Here is a 19,545-nt window from a genome sequence, read left to right on the forward strand (position 1 = left end):
GCCTCACCGAGCCCTGCTTATGAACTGCGCCATCGGTTTGCTTTCCAGCTTCTAAGTCACAAGAAGTCCAGTCTGACCGGGAACCCATCGCGGAGCATGATAAATGTATGGCCATTGGACTCCGTTGCTCAGCTTGTGCCGTACAACATCCCACACTTGACAACTCCTCAGCACCTTGTTTACATTCTTAAATCCTGTCCGCGCCATGTCTGGCCATCCCCCCAATGGATCCCGGCAAACTCCGAGAAGGGGTCAGCAACGCAGCGAGAGTCCCAAAAAGCCAGCAAAACGAGAGAAGCATACTGGCGAACGACCCCTTGCCACTTCACCTGCGGGTGAGAACACCAAACAAGTGGCCAAAAGCACGGAGTCTAAAAAGATGGGTCGACCAGTCTCTCAAACACGTGCTGTTGCCCAACATATGCCACCCGAACAACCTGGTAAGGGACACAGGGTCGAGGACAAGAGCAAGCGCAACATGTCCCCAAAAGGGTCAAAGACCAAGCACGGTCGCGCGCACAGCGGGACACGCGATCACGGACTGGAACAGTCAAGAGGACTCCGCAAATGTAAGCCTTCTCCGAGTCGAGAGTCTCTCCGGAACTGCGAGAAGAATCATCGCTGGCAGCCAAGGGACGTGGCCATACCCCACCACAGTAAGAGGGAGTCCCCCGTCGAGGGCCGCAAGGGCAGACCGCCCACCCCAGCAGCAACGGGAGAGCAGATAGATGAGCCCCGCGGCAGGAGCCCCATACGAGGTGAACCAGGCCCAAGTCATGATAGAAACAGCCGCAGGACGCCGTCACGATCAGCCGTGAGTGCGGTCCAAAGATTTATAGGCAGGGAATCCAAGAGGCACGAGTCAAGAGAAAGGGTTGTCTGCAAAAACTCATCATCGATCCTTTTCTGGGCGGATAAGAGCAAGTTTGCAGAAGCGCAAATCAGACTGGACTGTGTCAGGGCCGGCAGTCACGACAAAGGGCGAGTTATCTATCTCCGAGTGTCCGTTACAATCAGCAGGGGCAAGATCGGTAACATCAAGATGCTGTTGATCGGCCTTCAACTACGGTGTCCCGATTGCAAAAAGCCGTGGGGAGTAGTCAGGTACAGTCCTAAGAAGCTCCTGGGTCGTGGTACTCCCGTGGACTGCAAAAACACGCAGGCCGGCAAATACGGTGGGCAGGCTGGTTTCCATGCTTTGGGGGTGAAAGCCATGGGAGAGTTTGAGAACACGAACACGAAAGAAGAGCAGCGCCCCCTCATAGACCGCTACACATTGGTAGTGACGGAGGCAAATAATATCCTCACTTCGCGCCTCGCAAGGGAGTTTGAAAACGGCAAGGCCAGCCCTCCGTCCCGCTTCAAGCTCCAGATCATCGCTGAGCCGCCTTGCGACTCAGGCGCAATGGACATCACGGCTGACCTGGATCTCAACGATTCACGCGGCGACGGCAGCTGGAGACCGGTGTCGCTGAAAAATCTCCCCCAAAGCGGCCACGATTATGGCAAATTCAAGAAGGAGGACTGGAAAAAGAGGGATTCTAACGATCTTTCCGGCACCAGGTAAGTTGCTCTGCCAGTTCACCTTGGTACTCATCTCATACCCACCAAACTGATTTGCCGAAAGAGAAAACATGTGGTGAGAGTACCGCCTCCATCCTGAGTTGGCATTCATTAGGGGTGAGTGGATCCCGAGGTCACCATGGCTCGTTCCAGAGTGTTGTTTCACGGTGTGCCTCCACAAGTTCTCAAGCCGCCGGTCTCATTCTCTTCCTCAAACATTTCCCTCTCCGAGTACTAATTTTTCGGTAGCCCCAATAATTTTTTTCTGTCTTTTCTTGATGGCTCAAGTTAGTGGGGAAGCCTTCGCAGAGCCCGATCGCCTATACAGAATCGTTCTGTTTGTGGGACTTCAGTACCTAACTGGCTACCCGGAGTTCTCTTCAAACACTTTCTTTTTTTCTTCCACATTTACCACTGTGCATTTTCGTAAGCTTCTAAGGATATATTCAATGTCTGGGTCACAGCATGATGAGTGGTTTCGTTTCTAATACCCATACATATAAAACATATGTGGCGCCTTAATACAGTGGTAAACGCTCAAGAGCCAGCTTTTATTTTCCTAAGTATTTGAGTGTTGGCTTAGTAGTGATGATCATCCATGAGACTGAGGCATTTCTTCCCCACCTGAGAGCGGTTTTGTTTCTGATCCTTATGTGACCAATATGTCCGGATAAGTAAACGATATTTTATCCTTCACCAATATCAGATTTTTTTGGCTGAAGAACTAGCTGAGAGCGGCGCAATTGAACCTTGGGAAAACCAGACTTAACATTACAGGGGCCCCACAGAACTATTCGAATACAGTATGTGTTGGATAGGTGCGAGATAGGGTCTTGAATTTGTTACAAATTATACGTTTGAAATACTCCAGTTGAATGTTCTGAGAAGAGTACGCAGCAATAACATTAATGTGTGCGTCTAGGGCGGCATGATCAGATAGGGAGAGGCCGTGTACTCCCCACCCCATTTATGAGCCTACGAGCCTCTGGTCTCTTTTCTGTTCTTGCGTCCAGTCCAGGGTTTACCGCTGCTATGACTAACCCCGCATGTACCTGCCTAGGTAGGCGTTTACTTACTCTCCTGGGCACTCATAATAAACGCCCATCCGATCTATTCCCCCCGGATCACAGAATCAGCCTCCTTGGCTTTAACTTTCTCTAACTACATCCATACACCAACAACCCCCGAAGAAAATCCTACACTACCCACTGTTAACACTATTAGCCCTGCTGAGATGTCGTACAAGCACCTCTCCCCGCTCGCCACCCGTCTCCGTGCCCTACACATCCCCTCCCGGCCCTTACTCCTGACCAACGTCCACGACGGTGCCACTGCCTCGCTCGCCCTCTCCCACCCCTCCACGACCGCAATAGCCACCGCATCCTACGCCATCGCCCTCGCCCAAGGAACCACCGACGCCGCCCTCACGCAGGCCGAGAACCTGGCCGGGATCCGCGCCGTGACGCGTGTCGTCGCCCGCGAGCGCCCGGACGTGCCCGTGACGGCTGACGTGCAGGACGGCTACGCCTCTGTCTCTGAGACCATCAGGCAGGTGCTGGATCTCGGGGTCGTGGGGGTGAACCTCGAGGACGTGAGCAGCGAGACGGGGGAGTTGTACCCGGAGGAGGAGGCGGCGGCGAGGGTGGCGGAGGCCGTCAGGACGGCGGCGGAGGCAGGGGTGGACGACTTTGTGGTGAATGCGCGGACGGATGTGTTGGGGTTTGGAGGACGAGTCGAAGACGCAGTGCAGAGAGGGGCAAGGTACTTGGAGGCAGGGGCTTGTACGGTGTTTGTATGGGGCGGGCCTGGGGGCCGAGGGGTGAGGGATGACGAGGTCAGAGAGCTGGTCAAGGGGTTGCAAGGGCGGGTGTCGGTGAAGATGAACCTGAGGGCGGGGATGTTGACTGCGAAGCAGCTGGGAGAGATGGGCGTCGCGAGAATTAGTGTCGGGCCCGAGTTATATCACAAGGGGATGAAGGGGTGGAAAGATGCGATGCAGACGATGCTGGGGAGTGGAGGGTTTTCGTGACGACTACATATACTCGAGTACATAGGTAGGCATATATGTATATTAACTAGGGGCCATTATTGGTGACGAGGTGATATCTGTGTGATTGATATTGGCGGCTCTGGCAAACACCAGAGTAGCTGGCACTCAACGTTCAAGTAACTCATTGCCAACTTCTGCTATTTGAACTGCTAACAGTACCTAGGGTAGTATGAAGCACTCGAGCTGTTCTGACAGTTGAGATTTGGCCCTCATGCTATTGTAGATTCTCATGTGACAATAACCTTGATCATGACGCTGTCGTCTCCATCTTGAATCACAACTTGTAGATTCCCATGCGCAGTGACAATCTCAATCTCCATTTTAACAGTAGATTTTTCTTAATCCAGCCTGTCAGTCATGCTGTTCTTTGTCTCAGTTGCCAGCGTGCAGCTACTAGTTAGTCCCCAACGCCCAGCACCCAGCCAAGCGTTTGGGGCGCCTATCTTTGCCGGCACGCCTGCCTGCCAGCCATCTTAGTACGTAACTGTAGCCTCGGCAATTGCCGCTTTAGAGTCAATCCAATTGCCTGCCTCCAGCCCCAGGTACCTAGGTATGCTCTGGCTCCTGCGTGTCCATCTCTCCATTCCTATCAATCCCTCAGACCGCTGATTGCTTCAGTGTTTGAACTGTCAACAGAAACAGAACACGTTACACGTCCACAACAAGGCCGCAACAATGGATCCCCAGGTCAAGTACCTGTTATCTCTCCAAGCCGTTCGTGAGAGGGCTCGAGTTGTTTGGCAGGCCGCAGAAGCCGGAGAGCTGTCCCATTTCGATCTCCATAAAGACAAACTCGGTGATGTCGCCGACTTTGTCATCTCCGTCATTCAGGTTCTTATCTATTGCCTCAAGATCCAGCGCAAGATGATCGAGGGCTGACGTTTTGGCAGCGTGATTTTGGACCTGACAAATATGACACCATCCCGCCCCACGGCCGTTGGCAGCATTTCGACGTCGGCAACGTCCCGCGTGTCCAGAAGATGATTGACTCTTGGAAGGCTGACGGGACTGATGATCTGGAAGTTACTCGCCGCCTTATCGATCTGTTCTTTGTCTCCGTGCTTCTTGATGCTGGTGCCGGTGACCACTGGCGTTTTATCGAGCCAGACACCGACCGGAAATACGAGAGGAGTGAGGGCATTGCAGTTGCCAGTCTCTACATGTTCAACTCATTTGCCTTCACCGACACTACCTCCGGGAAAATACCCTCAGTCAATGGTATGTCCTTCCTCATATGGGCCTGAGGTGACTGTCACATGCTGAAGCATCGCTACGATGACATAGGCAAAGGCTTGAAGAGCATGACGGATGAGAAGCTTGCAACGGGCTTTCAGGTGTCAGACAAAAACCCCATATTGGGAATAGGTTCTCGTGCAGCTCTTCTCAGGAGTCTCGGGGCGTCCTTGTTGGAGAATACGGACGTCTTTGGCGAGCAAGGTCGCCCGGGGAACCTCGTCGGTGAGATTGCAGCGCCAATTACCCCGTGTGAGTGATAATTTGCGCTCTAACCGCTATGTCAGATCACATGATTAAGACGAGTGAGAGTTCATCAGAGCTCGACGTACTCGAGTTCTGGGACGTTCTCCAAGCTCTTTTGATTCCGTGCTGGCCTAAAGACCGCACAACGGTCAACGGATTCCCGATAGGCGATGCCTGGCCCCTGAGCACATTGAAGACCCACACCGACAAATCCAAGCCTGACGACGCCACCGCCGGTATTCAGCCATTTCACAAGCTAACCCAGTGGCTCACCTACTCACTGATGGTTCCATTTCAGAGGATCTTGGGCATGAAATGGAAGAACACGGACTCCCTGACAGCTCTGCCAGAATATCGCAACGGTGGCCTCTTTGTCGATCTAGGGGCCATCACGCTGAAGAAGGAAGCGTACGAGCGGGGGATCAAGGCATCTGGTCAACAATTGCCCCTATTTGATGCGGGCGACGATGTTATTGTGGAGTGGCGTGCTCTGACACTGAATCTGCTGGACCGGGTATACGAGAGCATCGTTTCACGGATGGGTCCAGACGTCCATCTGACTATGGCTCAAGTTTTGGAGGCCGGGACCTGGAAATCTGGCAGGGAGGTTGCGGCTCAGCGCCGGCCAGAGACCAAGTCGAGTCCAATTCTCATTCAGAGTGACGGTACCGTATTTTGATATCCGATAGATATCAGACAGGTACTATATCCTGCCTCAATCAAATAGATCGTCTCAGAAGATAGCACTGCTCATAAGAACCGATTTTATAAAATCCTGCGTTGATGGGGTTGCAATTCAAAGTTCACTCAGGCCAGTGGACCGCTCGGCTAAAAGACCATAATAACCAATTCGTCCCGGTCTGTTGCGCTAGCAGTTAACGGAGTTCCTACCGTCTCACCACATATAATTTGTATACAATGGCATGAGAAACGAAGCTACTATCGTAATATTAGGACTTCGTGCCTATGGCAAGTGGTGGCGTCGCTTTTGGTAGGAATAGTACAGTGGCTTATTCGTCAAAGCTACTTACCTAGATAGTCTATATTGTGGTCACCGATTTGGAAAAGTAGGTTCAAATGTTCTGGTTAAAGATCCTTCTTGAGTACAAATATTTCGCGAAGTCGAGAACAACAATGATTGCATCCTATCACTCCCCTCATTCCAAAGCAGACTTCAGGTCAATCAATATATGAAACTCGAACGGCCTATCCGAAACAAAATTTTTCCAGCTTACCAGAAGCAGGGAGCCCTATCGCGCTATATCATCGCTTTTAACCACTCATCAATTTGAAAAACAAGATCTTCGACGGCTTGAAATCAACAAATACACGCTCCGAGAGATATCAACGCTTTGCTCGCCGAGGATGATCGGAAGACAAACAGTCAGCGAATGAAATCTTGACTTGGCTGAATGAAATGCTCGCATCAGTCCACAAACTTCACAACAGGAACCCCACTACGCGTCCCAGGAAAGAATGTGTGGGTCGAATGGCCCTCGATATGCAACCTGTCTCTCCGCAAGTCAGGCAAAACCTAAAACGGGCGACTCCTAAAATCGGCACTGAAAGAATCAGGGGAGTAAGGCATGGCCGCAATGCTCTCTGAGGATTCTGAGTCATAGTCTGTGCGGTTCCAGGTGTTTCTCATATCCGAAATGCACGCATGCGCCTGCATCTGCGGTCGTGCCTTTGGGCTTATTTCCCGCTTCAAACTGCGCAGTGATTCTGTCGACGACGTCGGAGTCTTGCCTCTGATGTAAGAGTCGTCTTCAAATTCGTCAAGCCGCGAAGTTGCAAGTCGAGTCCCGGCCATTGGCTGGGAATTGACGACCGTCTGGAAGGACATGGCCAGACCAGGAGCTTCGGGAGAGTCGACAGCGAAGAACTCGTTCTCCGACCGCTGAGATTCCGCTGGTAGGTCCATTCCAGCTAACTGGTAGCCAGAATGGTACGGTTCCTCGGGGGGGGATAACGCCGTCCGGTTGCGTTTAGCGACCGGTTCATCCTCACCAGCTGACTCCTGCCCTGACACTGACTGCGGCAGCTTGGTCTCCGCCCGTTGGAACTTCCATAGCCTGTCTCTGATCCGGTCATGGTCCAATTGAACGATATTGCTCGATCCACAGGACGTGAGCGGCAGGTCGAACGTGTAGTGGGGTCGAGTTCGGAGGTTCTTCTTGCCCGCCCTTGTTTTTTCTCTCTTCAGGTGCAAGTGCAAATTAGCATCAAGTCCATTTTCGTGGTACTCGACACTATCCACTTGAATAAACCATCTGCCATCGGGTATCTGCGTGGCAACGATGGAGCCGTCCGTGCGTCTCGCCTCGAAGTGTGTGCTGACTTCCCAAATGTCATAACAGCTGTTGTGCGCGGCGGTACCACCAGACTCGATGGTGATAAAGCCTTTTGGATATTGGAGGGGGTGCCGCTCATACATTGGGTCGCAGACAAGCTTGAACTTTTTCTGCGCACGGCGTCCCAAATGGATCTCGACTTCTTGTCTAGAGGTGTACTCAAAGCGCTCCAGCTGCCCCGTCGAGTGGAGGCCCGATAAGCGCAACTCCTTTTGCTGGCCATGGTTAAACAGCAAACCCGCTTGGGTCTCGTGGTCGCCTGCTCTTGTGTACGTCTGGACTGCGATCGCCGCGCCGAGCTGAAAGAACTGCTTGGGGCTCTTGGCACATGCCTCGGACGTAGCGGCACCTTGACAGACCGACCATTTGCTGCCACAGTTTATTAGTGAGTGCGTAAAGTATGAGCTCGTCGCACAGGCTTACCTTGACTCAACGCTGAGATCAAAACCCACGACTTTACAGCTTATACCAAGTGTCTCGCACGCTTGCTTCACCTCAGCCCTCGCGTGATAGTTCTGCATACTCCCTCCCGAGAGAATGACAAGTGTTCTGTCTGATTGAGGTGCGGGAAGCGACCGAACTTTTTTGATTGCCAGATCGATGGCTTCCCTGAAAGCGAGCTCCCACGTCTGCTTTACATCGGCTGGCTTGATGAGCACATAATACGTAGTGGTATCATCAGGGAATCTATCTGTGATTGACGTGCGCAAATGCAAATGCTGACCACTCTCGTACCACTGTGATGGGGTCAAAATTTGCTCAAAAATACCAGGAATGTGAGGTCCAGAATAAATCCTCGCCTTTTTGCAGATGGAAGAGAAGGGTTGTTGAGAAGAGACCTACAGTTTCATTCACGTCACCCTTGTCGATGAAGAACATGAGCAGGAGCCTGGCTCGAAGCACAGTCGCCCTTTCTGCGGGTAGACCCTTGGATTCTACATACGCGTCGATGTAAGGGAGAGCATGGTCTTCCCAAAGCTGTGAACCCCCACGAATGCCGAAGTTGCCGTGCGGCAGGGAGAAGAAGGCGGGCTGATTATCGTTGGCACTGTCCCGGCAGAATTGGAAGAGACTCCCACCCTGCGGCCCTTGTGTCAGCATTGCGCACCTCTCTCAGCCCTCGCCTTGTATGTTTGAAACATCGACTCGATGCTTACCATGAAGTGGCCGCCAAAGTCACAGACAAGAACGAAGTCTCGATCCTTCAAGACATAGGATTCGTCATGAAGAATGTACTGTGCAAGCGCTTCCGATTCAAAAACGCAATACGTCTCAAGCCCCCGAGCTATCGTCTCAGCCACCTCGTCCATGATAGGTCTGAGGACGTCCTGGAAGTTGGGCTTGTCCCAAGCATTGGGGACGCAGAGTACCAGGCTCCGGATGGTTATCTCGCGCAACACGGCCTCTCGACGAATCTGTTCCGCCACGATAGCCAGATGCCTTACAAGCATGGATTTCAGCCTCTCTCGAAACTCCTGCTTCTCTTGTGCTCCGGACAGCGAGTTGTGGTAGTCCTTCAGGTCTCTAGTGTATGGATGCTTGTCGTCATCATCAGCCAGGAACCACACAAAACTCTTGAGCGAACGGTCACGTTTATCGGCGTGCTCTGGCCCCGCCGCATCGTAGCCGACAGGGTACGGGTAGTCGAAAGGGCAGCCTTTGGAGGGCCATTCTCCTCGAAGGAAGCGCTTCTTCTTGTCATCATCCACGCCTGTCTTTTGAACGCGGTAGCCCTTCAGTGGCTCTTTCTTTCTGTTGGATGTTTTCAGATAGGCCCGTGTCGACGTGCTTCCAAAGTCGATAGCCGCATAACTGTGACAATAGTGGGTTTCAGCGATGGCTGCTGGAAGCTAATATGCGCAACAAGTTGTCATCTTACCCATCAGTGACGTGACCCTGCAGACCGGAACTGCCAGGCTGGTTCTGGGATGACATTGCTTTTGACTGTGGTGTCTGGGTGTTATGTGTTTGTGCGTAGACAGGAACAAAGCCTCTCAAATGATTGCGGCCCTAGTGTTGGCTTCTTGTTGACAACCTTGGAACCGTAGTTTCTCCCCCAATACTGTAAAGGATGGAAACGGTGGCAAGACGCGAGGCAAAACCAGACGCGACGCGCACAGATAAATATTCCCAAGCATGTATATCGAGTAAAGAGACTTGAGAGACCTCAATGCTCCACCATCTCTATCGAAATCTCATAAAGCTTTGTCGTTTTTCTGTTAAGAAATGTGCAATACTTCGCGTGCCAGGGAAAAGCAGAAATGACTCCGCTTTAACGTATCACTGCAGCTTGGAGACCCCCTGATCTGTCACATCTCATGCATTCGTACATTTAAGGATGGCCAACCAACGCCGACTTTTTGTCTGTTGGTTGCTCGGTTATGGACTAGTGGACAACAGTCCAGACACCGCCCGGTCAAAACGTTTGGAGTCGCGTAGCCCGGATACAGCATCAAAACTCACAGCTCCAGGAGGAGAGCACGGCTTGATGCCGTCCAGCAAGCGGTCCAATACCATCGCATCAAGCCGCGAGTATGCTGGAACACCACAACACTGCCGAGCTCTCCGAGCATGGCGGTTCGTCGAAATCACCAAGGGAATCAGCCGAGCAGGACCGGATGCTTCCAGATGCCAACGCTGTCATCCTTCAAACGAAAGCCGAAATCGAGAAAGCTCGGCGAAAGGCTGACGAGCTCATAGAACAGTTCGCTAAACACTTCGTTGCAGCTGCTGGGCAGCTCAGGGAAGAGGCCATACAGCGATACCGGAGACGACTGGAGGCATTGCCCCCCGATGTCTGCGCAACGGTGTGTGACACATTGGCGACAGACGATGACTTTTGCGCGCAAATGCTGTTCGGAGAAGGGCGAGTGTTTTATGGTGGGATGTCCTTAAAATTCAGTACCGGTAGCGACGAAGCTTTCAACGCCCTGTCTCACCATGTGTGGAAAGACTGTGAGCCCTTCAACCCCCCACCCCCACCACAAGCGCTCAAGAAAGCAAAGGCATTGTCCAGTATTAAACTGACCTAAAATTGCATTTTGCTCTTAGTCTATCAATCGTTCTCGAGTTATGAACCCCCTCCGCCGTCTAGCAACGTGCTCGACCGCGGCCTCCCATCCACAAGTCGCCTGGCGCACCCTGATGAACAAGACAGGTCGGCATCCGATCAAAACAGACCATTACGCTCCTCCGATGAGAGTGAACTGTCTTCTGTTGAACACTACTCTCCACTCTCTGGAGACTCAACTGGGGCTTTTCAAACAGACAAGAGAGGGAGGTGCCAAAGCAACTCCTCGCCATCCCCGGGCTCGGCCACAGACAATCAATTCGGAAACTTGGACACATCGAGGAGATGCTTAACAGGTCAATCATCGAAGTGCCAGAGTGGCCCGGATACTCTAGAGAAACAAGGACGAAGTAGGCCACCAAGTACACTTTGGTCACCAGAGGAAGAGGCTTTGATCCGAGAGATGATGGCGGTGCAGCTGAAGGGGCAAGGGAATCTCGAAATTGGTTTATCGCAAGCAAAAGACTTGCACGATTTGTTCCCTGGCCGATCTGTCTCAGCTATCAGAAACAAATGGCGGACGCTGAAGGCGAAGCAGACACAGTCCAGCTGGGTACGAACGGAAGCAAACAGCCGAACCCACGATGCCAAACACCAAGTTCCAGACCGTGATACGGAGCATACGAAACGCGATCAAGGGGGTTCGGGTCCAACGATGGAACACGACCAGGGCGGTGGCGATGATCAGACTGACCATGCAGTCAACCGAGGCTCACAAGTGTCTGCCACACATGTCAAGAATAATAAGTGGACCCCCGAGCAAGACCAGCTGCTAAAAAGCACTGTGCAGTCGAAAATGCAGTCATCTGCCGTTGTGACAATATCAATACCACCGCTTGTCAAGAAGGAACTGGCAAAATCTCTGGGCCGCAGCGAGAAGGCCATCTCGAGGCGCTGGGCGTTTCTTTCAGGGGATGGCAAACGACATGAAACCCAAGAGCCGAGGAAGTCCAAGGAGAAGGACGAAAGCCAAGCTGAATCATCATCTTCAAGGCCCCAGGCGTCCGACACAGCACGGAGACCAGAGGCAGCGCGTGGCCCAGGGCCGCGATGCCCGGTTCAGGCCCCGTCGTCAACTTGGTCTCGCGAAGAGCATATATCCATTTGCAGATCGACCCATGGCCTGATAAGAAGCCAGATTGACTTCAAAAAAGTCGCCTCCGCGCTTCCGGATCCTTCCAGGCGCACGGCATCTGCCTGCAGGTCTTACTGGAAGAGATATATTCATCCTACCCTGGTAGGCCAAGGTACGCCTCCAATTCCCAACGCAGCATCACGCGCACAAGGTGCAATGTATAAAGGCTGGAAGCCCGCGAAAAGGAAGCTTATAAATCTTGATAGGCGGGAATCCGTTCCAGGTTGGAGACGCGCCCAAGGAAAGCACAGGTTCTGGGAGTAAACCCCCCCCCCCCCCACCCCAATTACAACACACGACTGCCGCCAGACACCCACTTCCGCTAACACGAATTCCAGCAGACCATCCTCATCCCAGACATTCCGAGACCGGGCGGACCCAGGAATCAAATCGAGGACCGCCTGGAGAAGCAGACTCCGCTGTGTCGGTGACTCGAGGGTCTAAACACGAGCGGGATTCAGACGACGAGTGCGAGAGACAATCCTCTACAAGTCGGAAGAAGCATAATCGCTTGCCTCATCAGTCTTCCCTCGATAGGCGTGAAAATGATGGCGTATCAGAGGGAGAGGGGCATGATGTGTACAGGTACGAATCTGAGTAGATGTTTTTGTGTTCTTGAGGGAAGAGAGAAGGTGAAAAGGTTGGGGGGGGGGTTGGTGGCTGGTGGTCCACAAACATAAGGGGCTTGTTAACTACCTAGGCAATGACCGCTTAATACTATTTTGTCAAGATTGAGTCAACTAAATTAAATATTTCCCCCACTTTGACTATTGGAAGATGACGGAAGCCGACCCGCACTACATGTGGGCACCTGCGACAAAACGAAACGTACATAACTGTGCACCATATGAAGGCGCCACGTATGTCCCCGGACGTATATGGAATAGAAGCGAAACCATATATATTTATAACCGTCGTCAAGACGGTGCCCCTTAGCCTTGTCTGTGCCTCGCAAGGCTGAGGCTATAAGCACTTATTATATTATAACTATTGATATCGATATCGTATTCCTTCCAAGCGCTGGGTCTTAAGTGCTTACCACCGTATAAAGGCGCCATGTATGTCCTCGGACGTATACGGAATAGAAGCGAAACCACATAGGTAGCCTAAAGGCTAATATAACACATGCTTAGCATCGATCTCACGGCTTTAGCCGCTGGTATACAATCCTTGATGTGAAGGCTTATCAACGACAGCATCGAGGAAGCGAGAATTAGTCTTATATGCCTTTCCATGGTCGCCTGGCATGCCGTTGATGGTGCTCTCGAATGCACCCATTGCTGGGTCTATACGGAGCGGACTTGAATGGAGCAAAATTCCCTGGGATGTTGCTGAGCTCGTGAAGCTCCTATTGTCCGCTTGGTAGCTGGTGCGTGGGAAATCAATGTAGTTCAATGGTATCGAGACCCTGCTTCTAGTATAAGATCACTAACAGGAGGAACATGATTAGGAGTGCTTGCACCAATAGCCTAGGAAGCCTCGGGGAGCAACAGTAACAAGGCTAATCGAGACCAGCCTTTACCGGCGCCATGTACTAAACCTGCCGGATGGCAAAACGCAACATGGCTTCTTATAAGTTAGGGAGATCAATCACCAACCAGTTTCCGTCAATGTTGACACCTCTTCTCTCCTTCACACACACAAACACACAGCCATCAAGCTTTCTCTCAAGAGTCTAGAAGAGCAAATTTCAATATGTTTATTTCGAAGCCAATCATCGCCGCACTGTTCCTATCCGGATATGCCAGCTCGGCCAGCACCCTGGCTCCCCGTGCTAAGCTTGGCGTGTCTTGCCAAACATCGGACGCGTCCCCTTCAACCGGTGATGTGACCGGAATCATTAATCAGATCAGAGGTCTTACAGGATATCAAGCCTGTGCATGCCGCAACAGTTTAGGCTCTCGTAAGTTTAAGACGTCCGGCAAGCGAGGAGTAGACTTAACCGAACTTCTGCCGGGGCTTCCTCTTCTCCTCTCAGCATGGTCTTGATTGTCTGCTTGGTGTACTAACGTGATCACTCCATAGGTTGCACCACGCTTGGGAACCATGGGGCTGCAAGAATCGGGGTCTGCGGAGGGACGGATTTTGCTGAAACGGTGACCCTTTGCGTAGATGTCGCTCGTTACGCGATGGAGATCCAGGAGAAATGCTTGAAAAACGGTAAGGTGGGAGGAACATATCAGGTCGCTAATTCGAAGAGAATTATTATATTTTAAGAGAACGGATATTTGCACCCCCCAAAACAGCTGGTACACCTAGAGATATACCTCTAGTATATCAACCTTAACTTATACTACTAATTCACTATATATAATAAAAGTTTATATCACTAGGTTAGCCTCCTTACTTCTTTATTTACTAAAATACATTCTATAATATTATTTACTTTATAAAGTAAATATAATAATTTATAAGTTTTTAAATAAAAAAGTAATATATTTTTTAAAAGTATATTATAATTAATTAATATATATTTTATAATAATTTAAACTTAATATTACTTAAATTTAAATTTATTATTATTTATACTTATATTATAAAAGTTATTATTATTTTATAATTACTTTTATATTTTTAATAAAAGTATAAAATTATATAATATTTTATAATTTAAAGTATAGTTAATATAATTATATTATTATAATAAATATATAAGTTTTATATAATAATTATTTTTAAACTTTTAAAAATTTAAAATTTAAAAATATTAATTTATTTATAGTAATATAATATTTATAAATAATAAATAATAAATTAAAAGTAATTTAAAATAATATTTTTAAATTAAAGTATTTATAATATATTATTATTTAAATTTATTTTATAAATAATATTTATAAAAGAAATTAGTTTAAAATATTATTTAAAAATAATATATAGTTTAATAAATTTAAATTTAAATTATATAAATATTTTTAAAAATATAAAATAATATAAATAAACTTAATTTTTAAAAATAATTAAAATTAAAAACGTTTTAAAATATAAGTTAAATATATTATAAGAAATATTTTATTATATATAAAAATATTATTATTAAATATATAAAGTATAATTAAATTAATTATAAATAAAGTTTATATAAACTTTAATATTAATCTTAAAATATATTAAATATTACTTTTAATATAATAACTTTTTATAAACTTAATATTAATATTAATATTATTAATGAAAGTAGATTAGTTCTTAATATTAGCCTAAGATATTATGTAAGTACTTATATTACTAGGCTATTTTATTGTTAAGGCGGTTACGGGAGGGGAGTGAGTATTTGCACTCCCTGTAGGTTGCTGGGGTCAACCCTGGCACCGGTGTCGGCGTTCACACTCGGGCATGGCTGACCTGAATTATTTGGACGACTACTAAAGTACCTTGTCTACACACTCACTTATCTTTCACCCAGCACGGCTTTGTGCTCTCTCATACTACCCCGTCGCCTCAACCGTCCACCAAGCCCCTCCCCACCTTCATTGCCTGACGCCTGACGCCTGACGCCCTCCTCACCCGGACACGTCAGAGAGCTCATCAACAGCGGTCCAGGCCGAGAAGAGCGCCGATAGCGTGGGGGTGGGACAGCAGCCAAGTGCCGGGCCATCATCTCAAAATGGCCGATTCTGCTGCGGATCTGGAGGCTCACCCTCACCCGCAGGGCGGTGCCAAGCAGACGGCCAAGGACCTGTTCTCCGGAGCTGCTGGTGGTGTTGCACAGGTGCTATTGGGTAAGAAGGCCTCTCTGGTGATGAGACTGGGACGGGCGTGAGGCTCTCGTGAACCAACCGACTAACAAAACACCCTCCCAGGCCAACCCTTCGACATAGTCAAGGTGCGCCTGCAGACATCAACCACAAACACATCAGCCCTGGCAACAGCAACCTCCATCCTCAAGAACGAAGGGCCGGCGGCCTTCTACAAGGGCACCCTCACCCCGCTCATCGGGATCGGCGCCTGCGTGTCCGTCCAGTTCGGCGGCTTCCACGCCGCCCGGCGCTACTTCGAGGAGCAGAACACGGCCAACCACGGCGCCGCCCCGGGCGCCCCGCTCGGGTACGGGCAGTACTACGCCTCGGGCGCCTTCGCGGGCGTGGCCAACACGCTGCTGTCGAGCCCCATCGAGCACGTGCGCATCCGGCTGCAGACGCAGCCCCACGGCGCGGGGAGGCTCTACTCGGGCCCGCTGGACTGCGTGCGCAAGCTGACGGCGGCCCCCGGCGGCGGCCTCCTCGGCGGCGTGTACCGCGGCACCGCGGTGACGGTCCTGCGGGAGGCCCAGGCCTACGGCGTGTGGTTCCTGTCCTTTGAGTGGCTCATGGCCCGCGACGCCGCGCGCAACGGCGTCGACCGCAAGGACATCCCCGCCTACAAGGTCGCCTTCTACGGCGGGCTGGCCGGCGAGGCGCTCTGGCTCTCGAGCTACCCCTTCGACGTGGTCAAGTCCAAGATGCAGACGGACGGGTTCGGCAAGGACAAGGTGTACAAGAACATGCGGGACTGCTTCGCGCAGACGTGGAGGAAGGAGGGCATGGGCGGGTTCTGGAGGGGGCTGGGCCCGACGCTGCTCAGGGCCATGCCTGTTTCTGCGGGTACGTTTGCCGTCGTCGAGATGACGATGAGGGCTATCAACTAGGGCGGTGGGACAAAAGCCGTCGGAAGCTGGGGATGGCAAAAATCATGCGAGGCCCCGGCAAGGGGGAAGCAGGTCTCTGGGAGCCCGGGACCATTTTGAATGCATCAGGAAATTTCACGCGGTTCAACACTAGACATATCGAGAGGGGCAGCAATAGACACGGCGGGACGAGGGCAACCCCTTCACTGCTTCACATTTCTGGAGCTACATTTAGGATCTAATCACTGTTCTCAACGCGCCTCTGCAGGATCATCCTCGCGTTCCCGGGCTCGAGCGTCTCGATGCCGAGCTCCTCCAGCACCTTTCTCGCCTCGGAATTGTCTGTGAACACGCGGTCATTGGCCTGCTTGAGCGACATGAAGCCCTCCTCGGCCTCGAGTGGCAGGTTGAGCAGCTTGACCGCGTCCGCGAGCGTGGCCATGGCCTCGGACGCGTTGGGCACGTAGCGGTCCACCATGGCGAACACGGCGTGCAGGTCGCGCATGAACTGGGCGGCCCCGAGGGCGGTGAACTTGTTCTTGCGCAGGACGTCGCCCCACAGCGTGTCCTGCAGGCTGTCGAGGGCCCCGCGGACGACGCGGCGCATCACGGCGGCGCTGACGGTGCGCGCGAGGAAGTCGAAGTTGCGCTTGATGATGCGCAGCGGCTCGTCCAGCTCCGCCGTGATGGCCAGCTGGTACGGGTCGATGGGCGCCGTGTCCTCGCTGACGACGGTCCACTGCGCCCGCTGGATGTAGGCGCGGAACGCGTCCGCGTGCGACCTGATGACCGCCTCGATCAGCAGGTCCTGCGCCGCCGCCCGCCGCTCCGTATACGCCTTGATGGTCTCGTCGAACAGTATACCTCCGTCCTCGCCTGTGCCGACTGTCTGTGATGTCCGGCCCTTGACTTCGTCTTGGCTCATTCCACCCGCGAGGTTGCCCTGGTCGTCGGCCATGTTGGCCCTAGCCCTGGCCTGCAGCCGGTCCCACAGGTCCACAAAGAACTCCTCGTTGCTCCAGTCCTTCAGCGCGCCGACAACGTGATCCGTGCTGCCAAAGACCTTGCACAGCGTCTCGAACGCCCCGGTTCCCTCGAGGGCCGCCAATTGCTCCTTGGTCGCACCGTACACCATCTTGCCGGCGGTGGAAGTCATAGCTTTATAAGCGCCCAGTGACCCGTTGAGCCGGTCATGATACGAGTCCAAGATCTCCAATTGGATCTCGATCAGGAAGCGCAGCTTATGGGAGAATCTCCTGACCCGCTCGTATTGAGTCGTCACGGAGCGCAGGAGGTCGGTGACCCGGACAGCACCGTATGTCGGCTTGGTCTTCCCAGGGCCGTTGTACTCGTAGTCGATCTGGCCCGCGTCCGGCGTGGCCATGATCGCCTTGTACCTCTCGAGGGCGAACGTCTTCTCCGCCTCGAGCCACTTGTCAAAGTGTTTGTCCAGTACCTCGGAGGTGATGCCGCCCCAGCCTCGCTCGAGGTCGCCTCCGTCGTAGTTGAACCTGGCCCGCAGAGTTTCGTCGAAGGTCATCAGCTCCCCCATAAGCCTGCTCAGGAAGACTGGGTCCTTCAGGGCGACCTCCACAGCTGAATTGACCTTCTCCCTGATTACAGGCAGCAAGGAGGTGATGACGGCACACGTCGGGTCCATGTAAACCATCTTGTTGGCGGCCGCCGTGTCGCTGAACTTGGTCGCGAGTATGAAGCCAAAGTTATCGCGCATGAAGTCGTCCCACTCCTCTATGCGAGCGGTAACCCAGGGAAAACACTGGTTCCCAATATTGTGCGGATTGCTTGTGGGTTTGTCGCTCATGAAATGGTAGCGGAACTCCTTGGACCAGTTCTGCACCATGACATCGATGGGCAGCAGCGTCACCACGCCGTCCGAGTAGAGGACCTCTGGGACCTGCAGGTCCACCAGCTTCTCGAAGCACTCCCTCCACTCCTCGTCGATCTCTGACCGTGCGTCCACCTTCTTTGGCCAGCCCCTCTTTGTGAGGACCCCGTCCATTTCTGCCCACATGGTCCTCTTCATCTCGTCCCAAAGACTCTCGGCGATGCCAGCAACGTGTGACACCAGGTGGGTGGCCGCATAGTCGGCCTGAGGCTGCAGCTCGTGCAGGTACTGAGCCAGCTGCTTAAGCCTCGTGTAGGACTCGAGGGCGGCCTTTGGGCTCTTGGGCAGGTGGCTCCGGGCCTCTGCCCTCAGGTTCTCGACATCCTGCAGCAAGAGCAGGTACTTGTGGGCGAGGTCGACCTTCTGCAGCTTGTGCATGGGGGCCTCGAGCCTGCGGATGGCCTCGTCGGGAGCATCGGAGCTGGAGACGATCTGCAGGCGGACGTCGATGCTGCGCTGCAGGGACTGGAAGTCATCGATCTGCTTCTGCAGCGAGGCTTGGCGCTGGTCGGCAGACTGGCGGGCGACCTCGAGGGCGTGGGCTGCGTCGTCGAGCTGGGACTGCAGCTGGACGTGCTGCTCCTCGACGCTGGCGAGGAGCTCGTCGAGGTTGTCCAGGTCGATGGTGGACTGCAGCTTGTCGTCGAGGAAGTCGTCCAGCCGCATGTCCTCCGAGGACTGCGAGGGGAACGACCGTAGCTGGACAGCCATGATGTACGGTGGGTGTGCTCACCTCGGGTATATCTGGGGCGGCAGGGCGGCAGACCGGTAGTGGTATCGTTGTCGTCGGTAATTCGGTTTTGGCTGGCAGACAGCTTTCTCCAACTTGTCGGAACTGCACACCCAAGCAGTTCCAGGCCCCACCTAAAGTCCGGGGTCGGCCAACCACACAGTGGTCTCTCTTAGGGGCTTGGCCTGGGTAGAATTGCAGAGCACCGGGTACAGCAGCTCGGTACGGAGGTCGGGACCGAGTCTACTCCACCACAATCCGAAGCTCCCAGGCAATCCCCAAGCAGGGTCACACTTTCCGACTCAGCTCGGGGGCCAACGTGCCAGCGCGATTCAACCCACAAGAGGTGATGGTTTTGATATGTTAGCTTCTAGTATACTTAGTCTTTCAAATTCTATTTATATGGTAGGTTTAGCTTTTTAATATATAGCTTATGTGTTGTCATGCAGGTGCCAGCGGTGAACTGTTATCGTGACAAATGGGAAGGAAGTAAGACGAACTCCCAAGGTTCAAATGTGTTGTCTACGAGGTGGCCAGCGTGGCCTCAAAGCCTGTCATCTTCGCTGGTGACGGCCACGAGGCATGGTAAATGTTGTCATCGTCCTTCAGAAAAAGACACACATGCATAGTACACACACATTCGGGGGGATCA

At 52.1% G+C, this 19,545-nt stretch overlaps 6 protein-coding genes across 6 annotated transcripts; 4 read left to right on the top strand and 2 right to left on the bottom strand.

Annotated features, from left to right (window-relative positions):
• Positions 1-1,213: 1,213 nt before the first annotated feature.
• Positions 1,214-3,592, top strand: KVR01_008042 (uncharacterized protein; the record flags this gene model as incomplete). Its single annotated transcript, XM_044788516.1, has 2 exons — positions 1,214-1,563; positions 2,788-3,592. The coding sequence occupies 2 exons, from the start codon at positions 1,214-1,216 to the stop codon at positions 3,590-3,592; spliced, it is 1,155 nt and encodes a 384-aa protein (XP_044643020.1).
• Positions 3,593-4,209: 617 nt separating this feature from the next.
• Positions 4,210-5,870, top strand: KVR01_007720 (uncharacterized protein). Its single transcript, XM_044792028.1, has 4 exons — positions 4,210-4,444; positions 4,504-4,831; positions 4,898-5,071; positions 5,134-5,870. Exons 1-4 carry the CDS (start codon positions 4,289-4,291, stop codon positions 5,769-5,771), a joined length of 1,296 nt encoding a protein of 431 aa, XP_044642698.1. The 5' UTR covers positions 4,210-4,288; the 3' UTR covers positions 5,772-5,870.
• Positions 5,871-6,152: 282 nt separating this feature from the next.
• On the bottom strand, positions 6,153-9,663 carry KVR01_007672 (uncharacterized protein). The gene is made up of 5 exons (XM_044787894.1): positions 9,326-9,663; positions 8,604-9,258; positions 8,290-8,526; positions 7,870-8,183; positions 6,153-7,815 (listed from the first exon to the last, which is right to left on the bottom strand). Exons 1-5 carry the CDS (start codon positions 9,379-9,381, stop codon positions 6,627-6,629), a joined length of 2,451 nt encoding a protein of 816 aa, XP_044642650.1. The 5' UTR covers positions 9,382-9,663; the 3' UTR covers positions 6,153-6,626.
• A 23-nt stretch (positions 9,664-9,686) lies between these two features.
• KVR01_007695 (uncharacterized protein) lies at positions 9,687-12,386 on the top strand. Its single transcript, XM_044783340.1, has 4 exons — positions 9,687-10,401; positions 10,498-11,763; positions 11,858-11,911; positions 11,990-12,386. The coding sequence occupies exons 1-4, from the start codon at positions 9,981-9,983 to the stop codon at positions 12,250-12,252; spliced, it is 2,004 nt and encodes a 667-aa protein (XP_044642673.1). The 5' UTR covers positions 9,687-9,980; the 3' UTR covers positions 12,253-12,386.
• Positions 12,387-14,982: 2,596 nt separating this feature from the next.
• Positions 14,983-19,319, top strand: KVR01_007908 (uncharacterized protein). Its single transcript, XM_044784287.1, has 2 exons — positions 14,983-15,373; positions 15,455-19,319. Exons 1-2 carry the CDS (start codon positions 15,259-15,261, stop codon positions 16,276-16,278), a joined length of 939 nt encoding a protein of 312 aa, XP_044642886.1. The 5' UTR covers positions 14,983-15,258; the 3' UTR covers positions 16,279-19,319.
• KVR01_007936 (uncharacterized protein) lies at positions 16,496-18,874 on the bottom strand (the record flags this gene model as incomplete). Its single annotated transcript, XM_044782215.1, has 1 exon — positions 16,496-18,874. One exon carries the CDS (start codon positions 18,872-18,874, stop codon positions 16,496-16,498), a length of 2,379 nt encoding a protein of 792 aa, XP_044642914.1.
• Positions 19,320-19,545: the final 226 nt, after the last annotated feature.

Source organism: Diaporthe batatas, assembly GCF_019321695.1.
Source record: "Diaporthe batatas strain CRI 302-4 chromosome Unknown Contig00009, whole genome shotgun sequence".
NCBI classification, from domain to species: Eukaryota; Fungi; Ascomycota; class Sordariomycetes; order Diaporthales; family Diaporthaceae; genus Diaporthe; species Diaporthe batatas.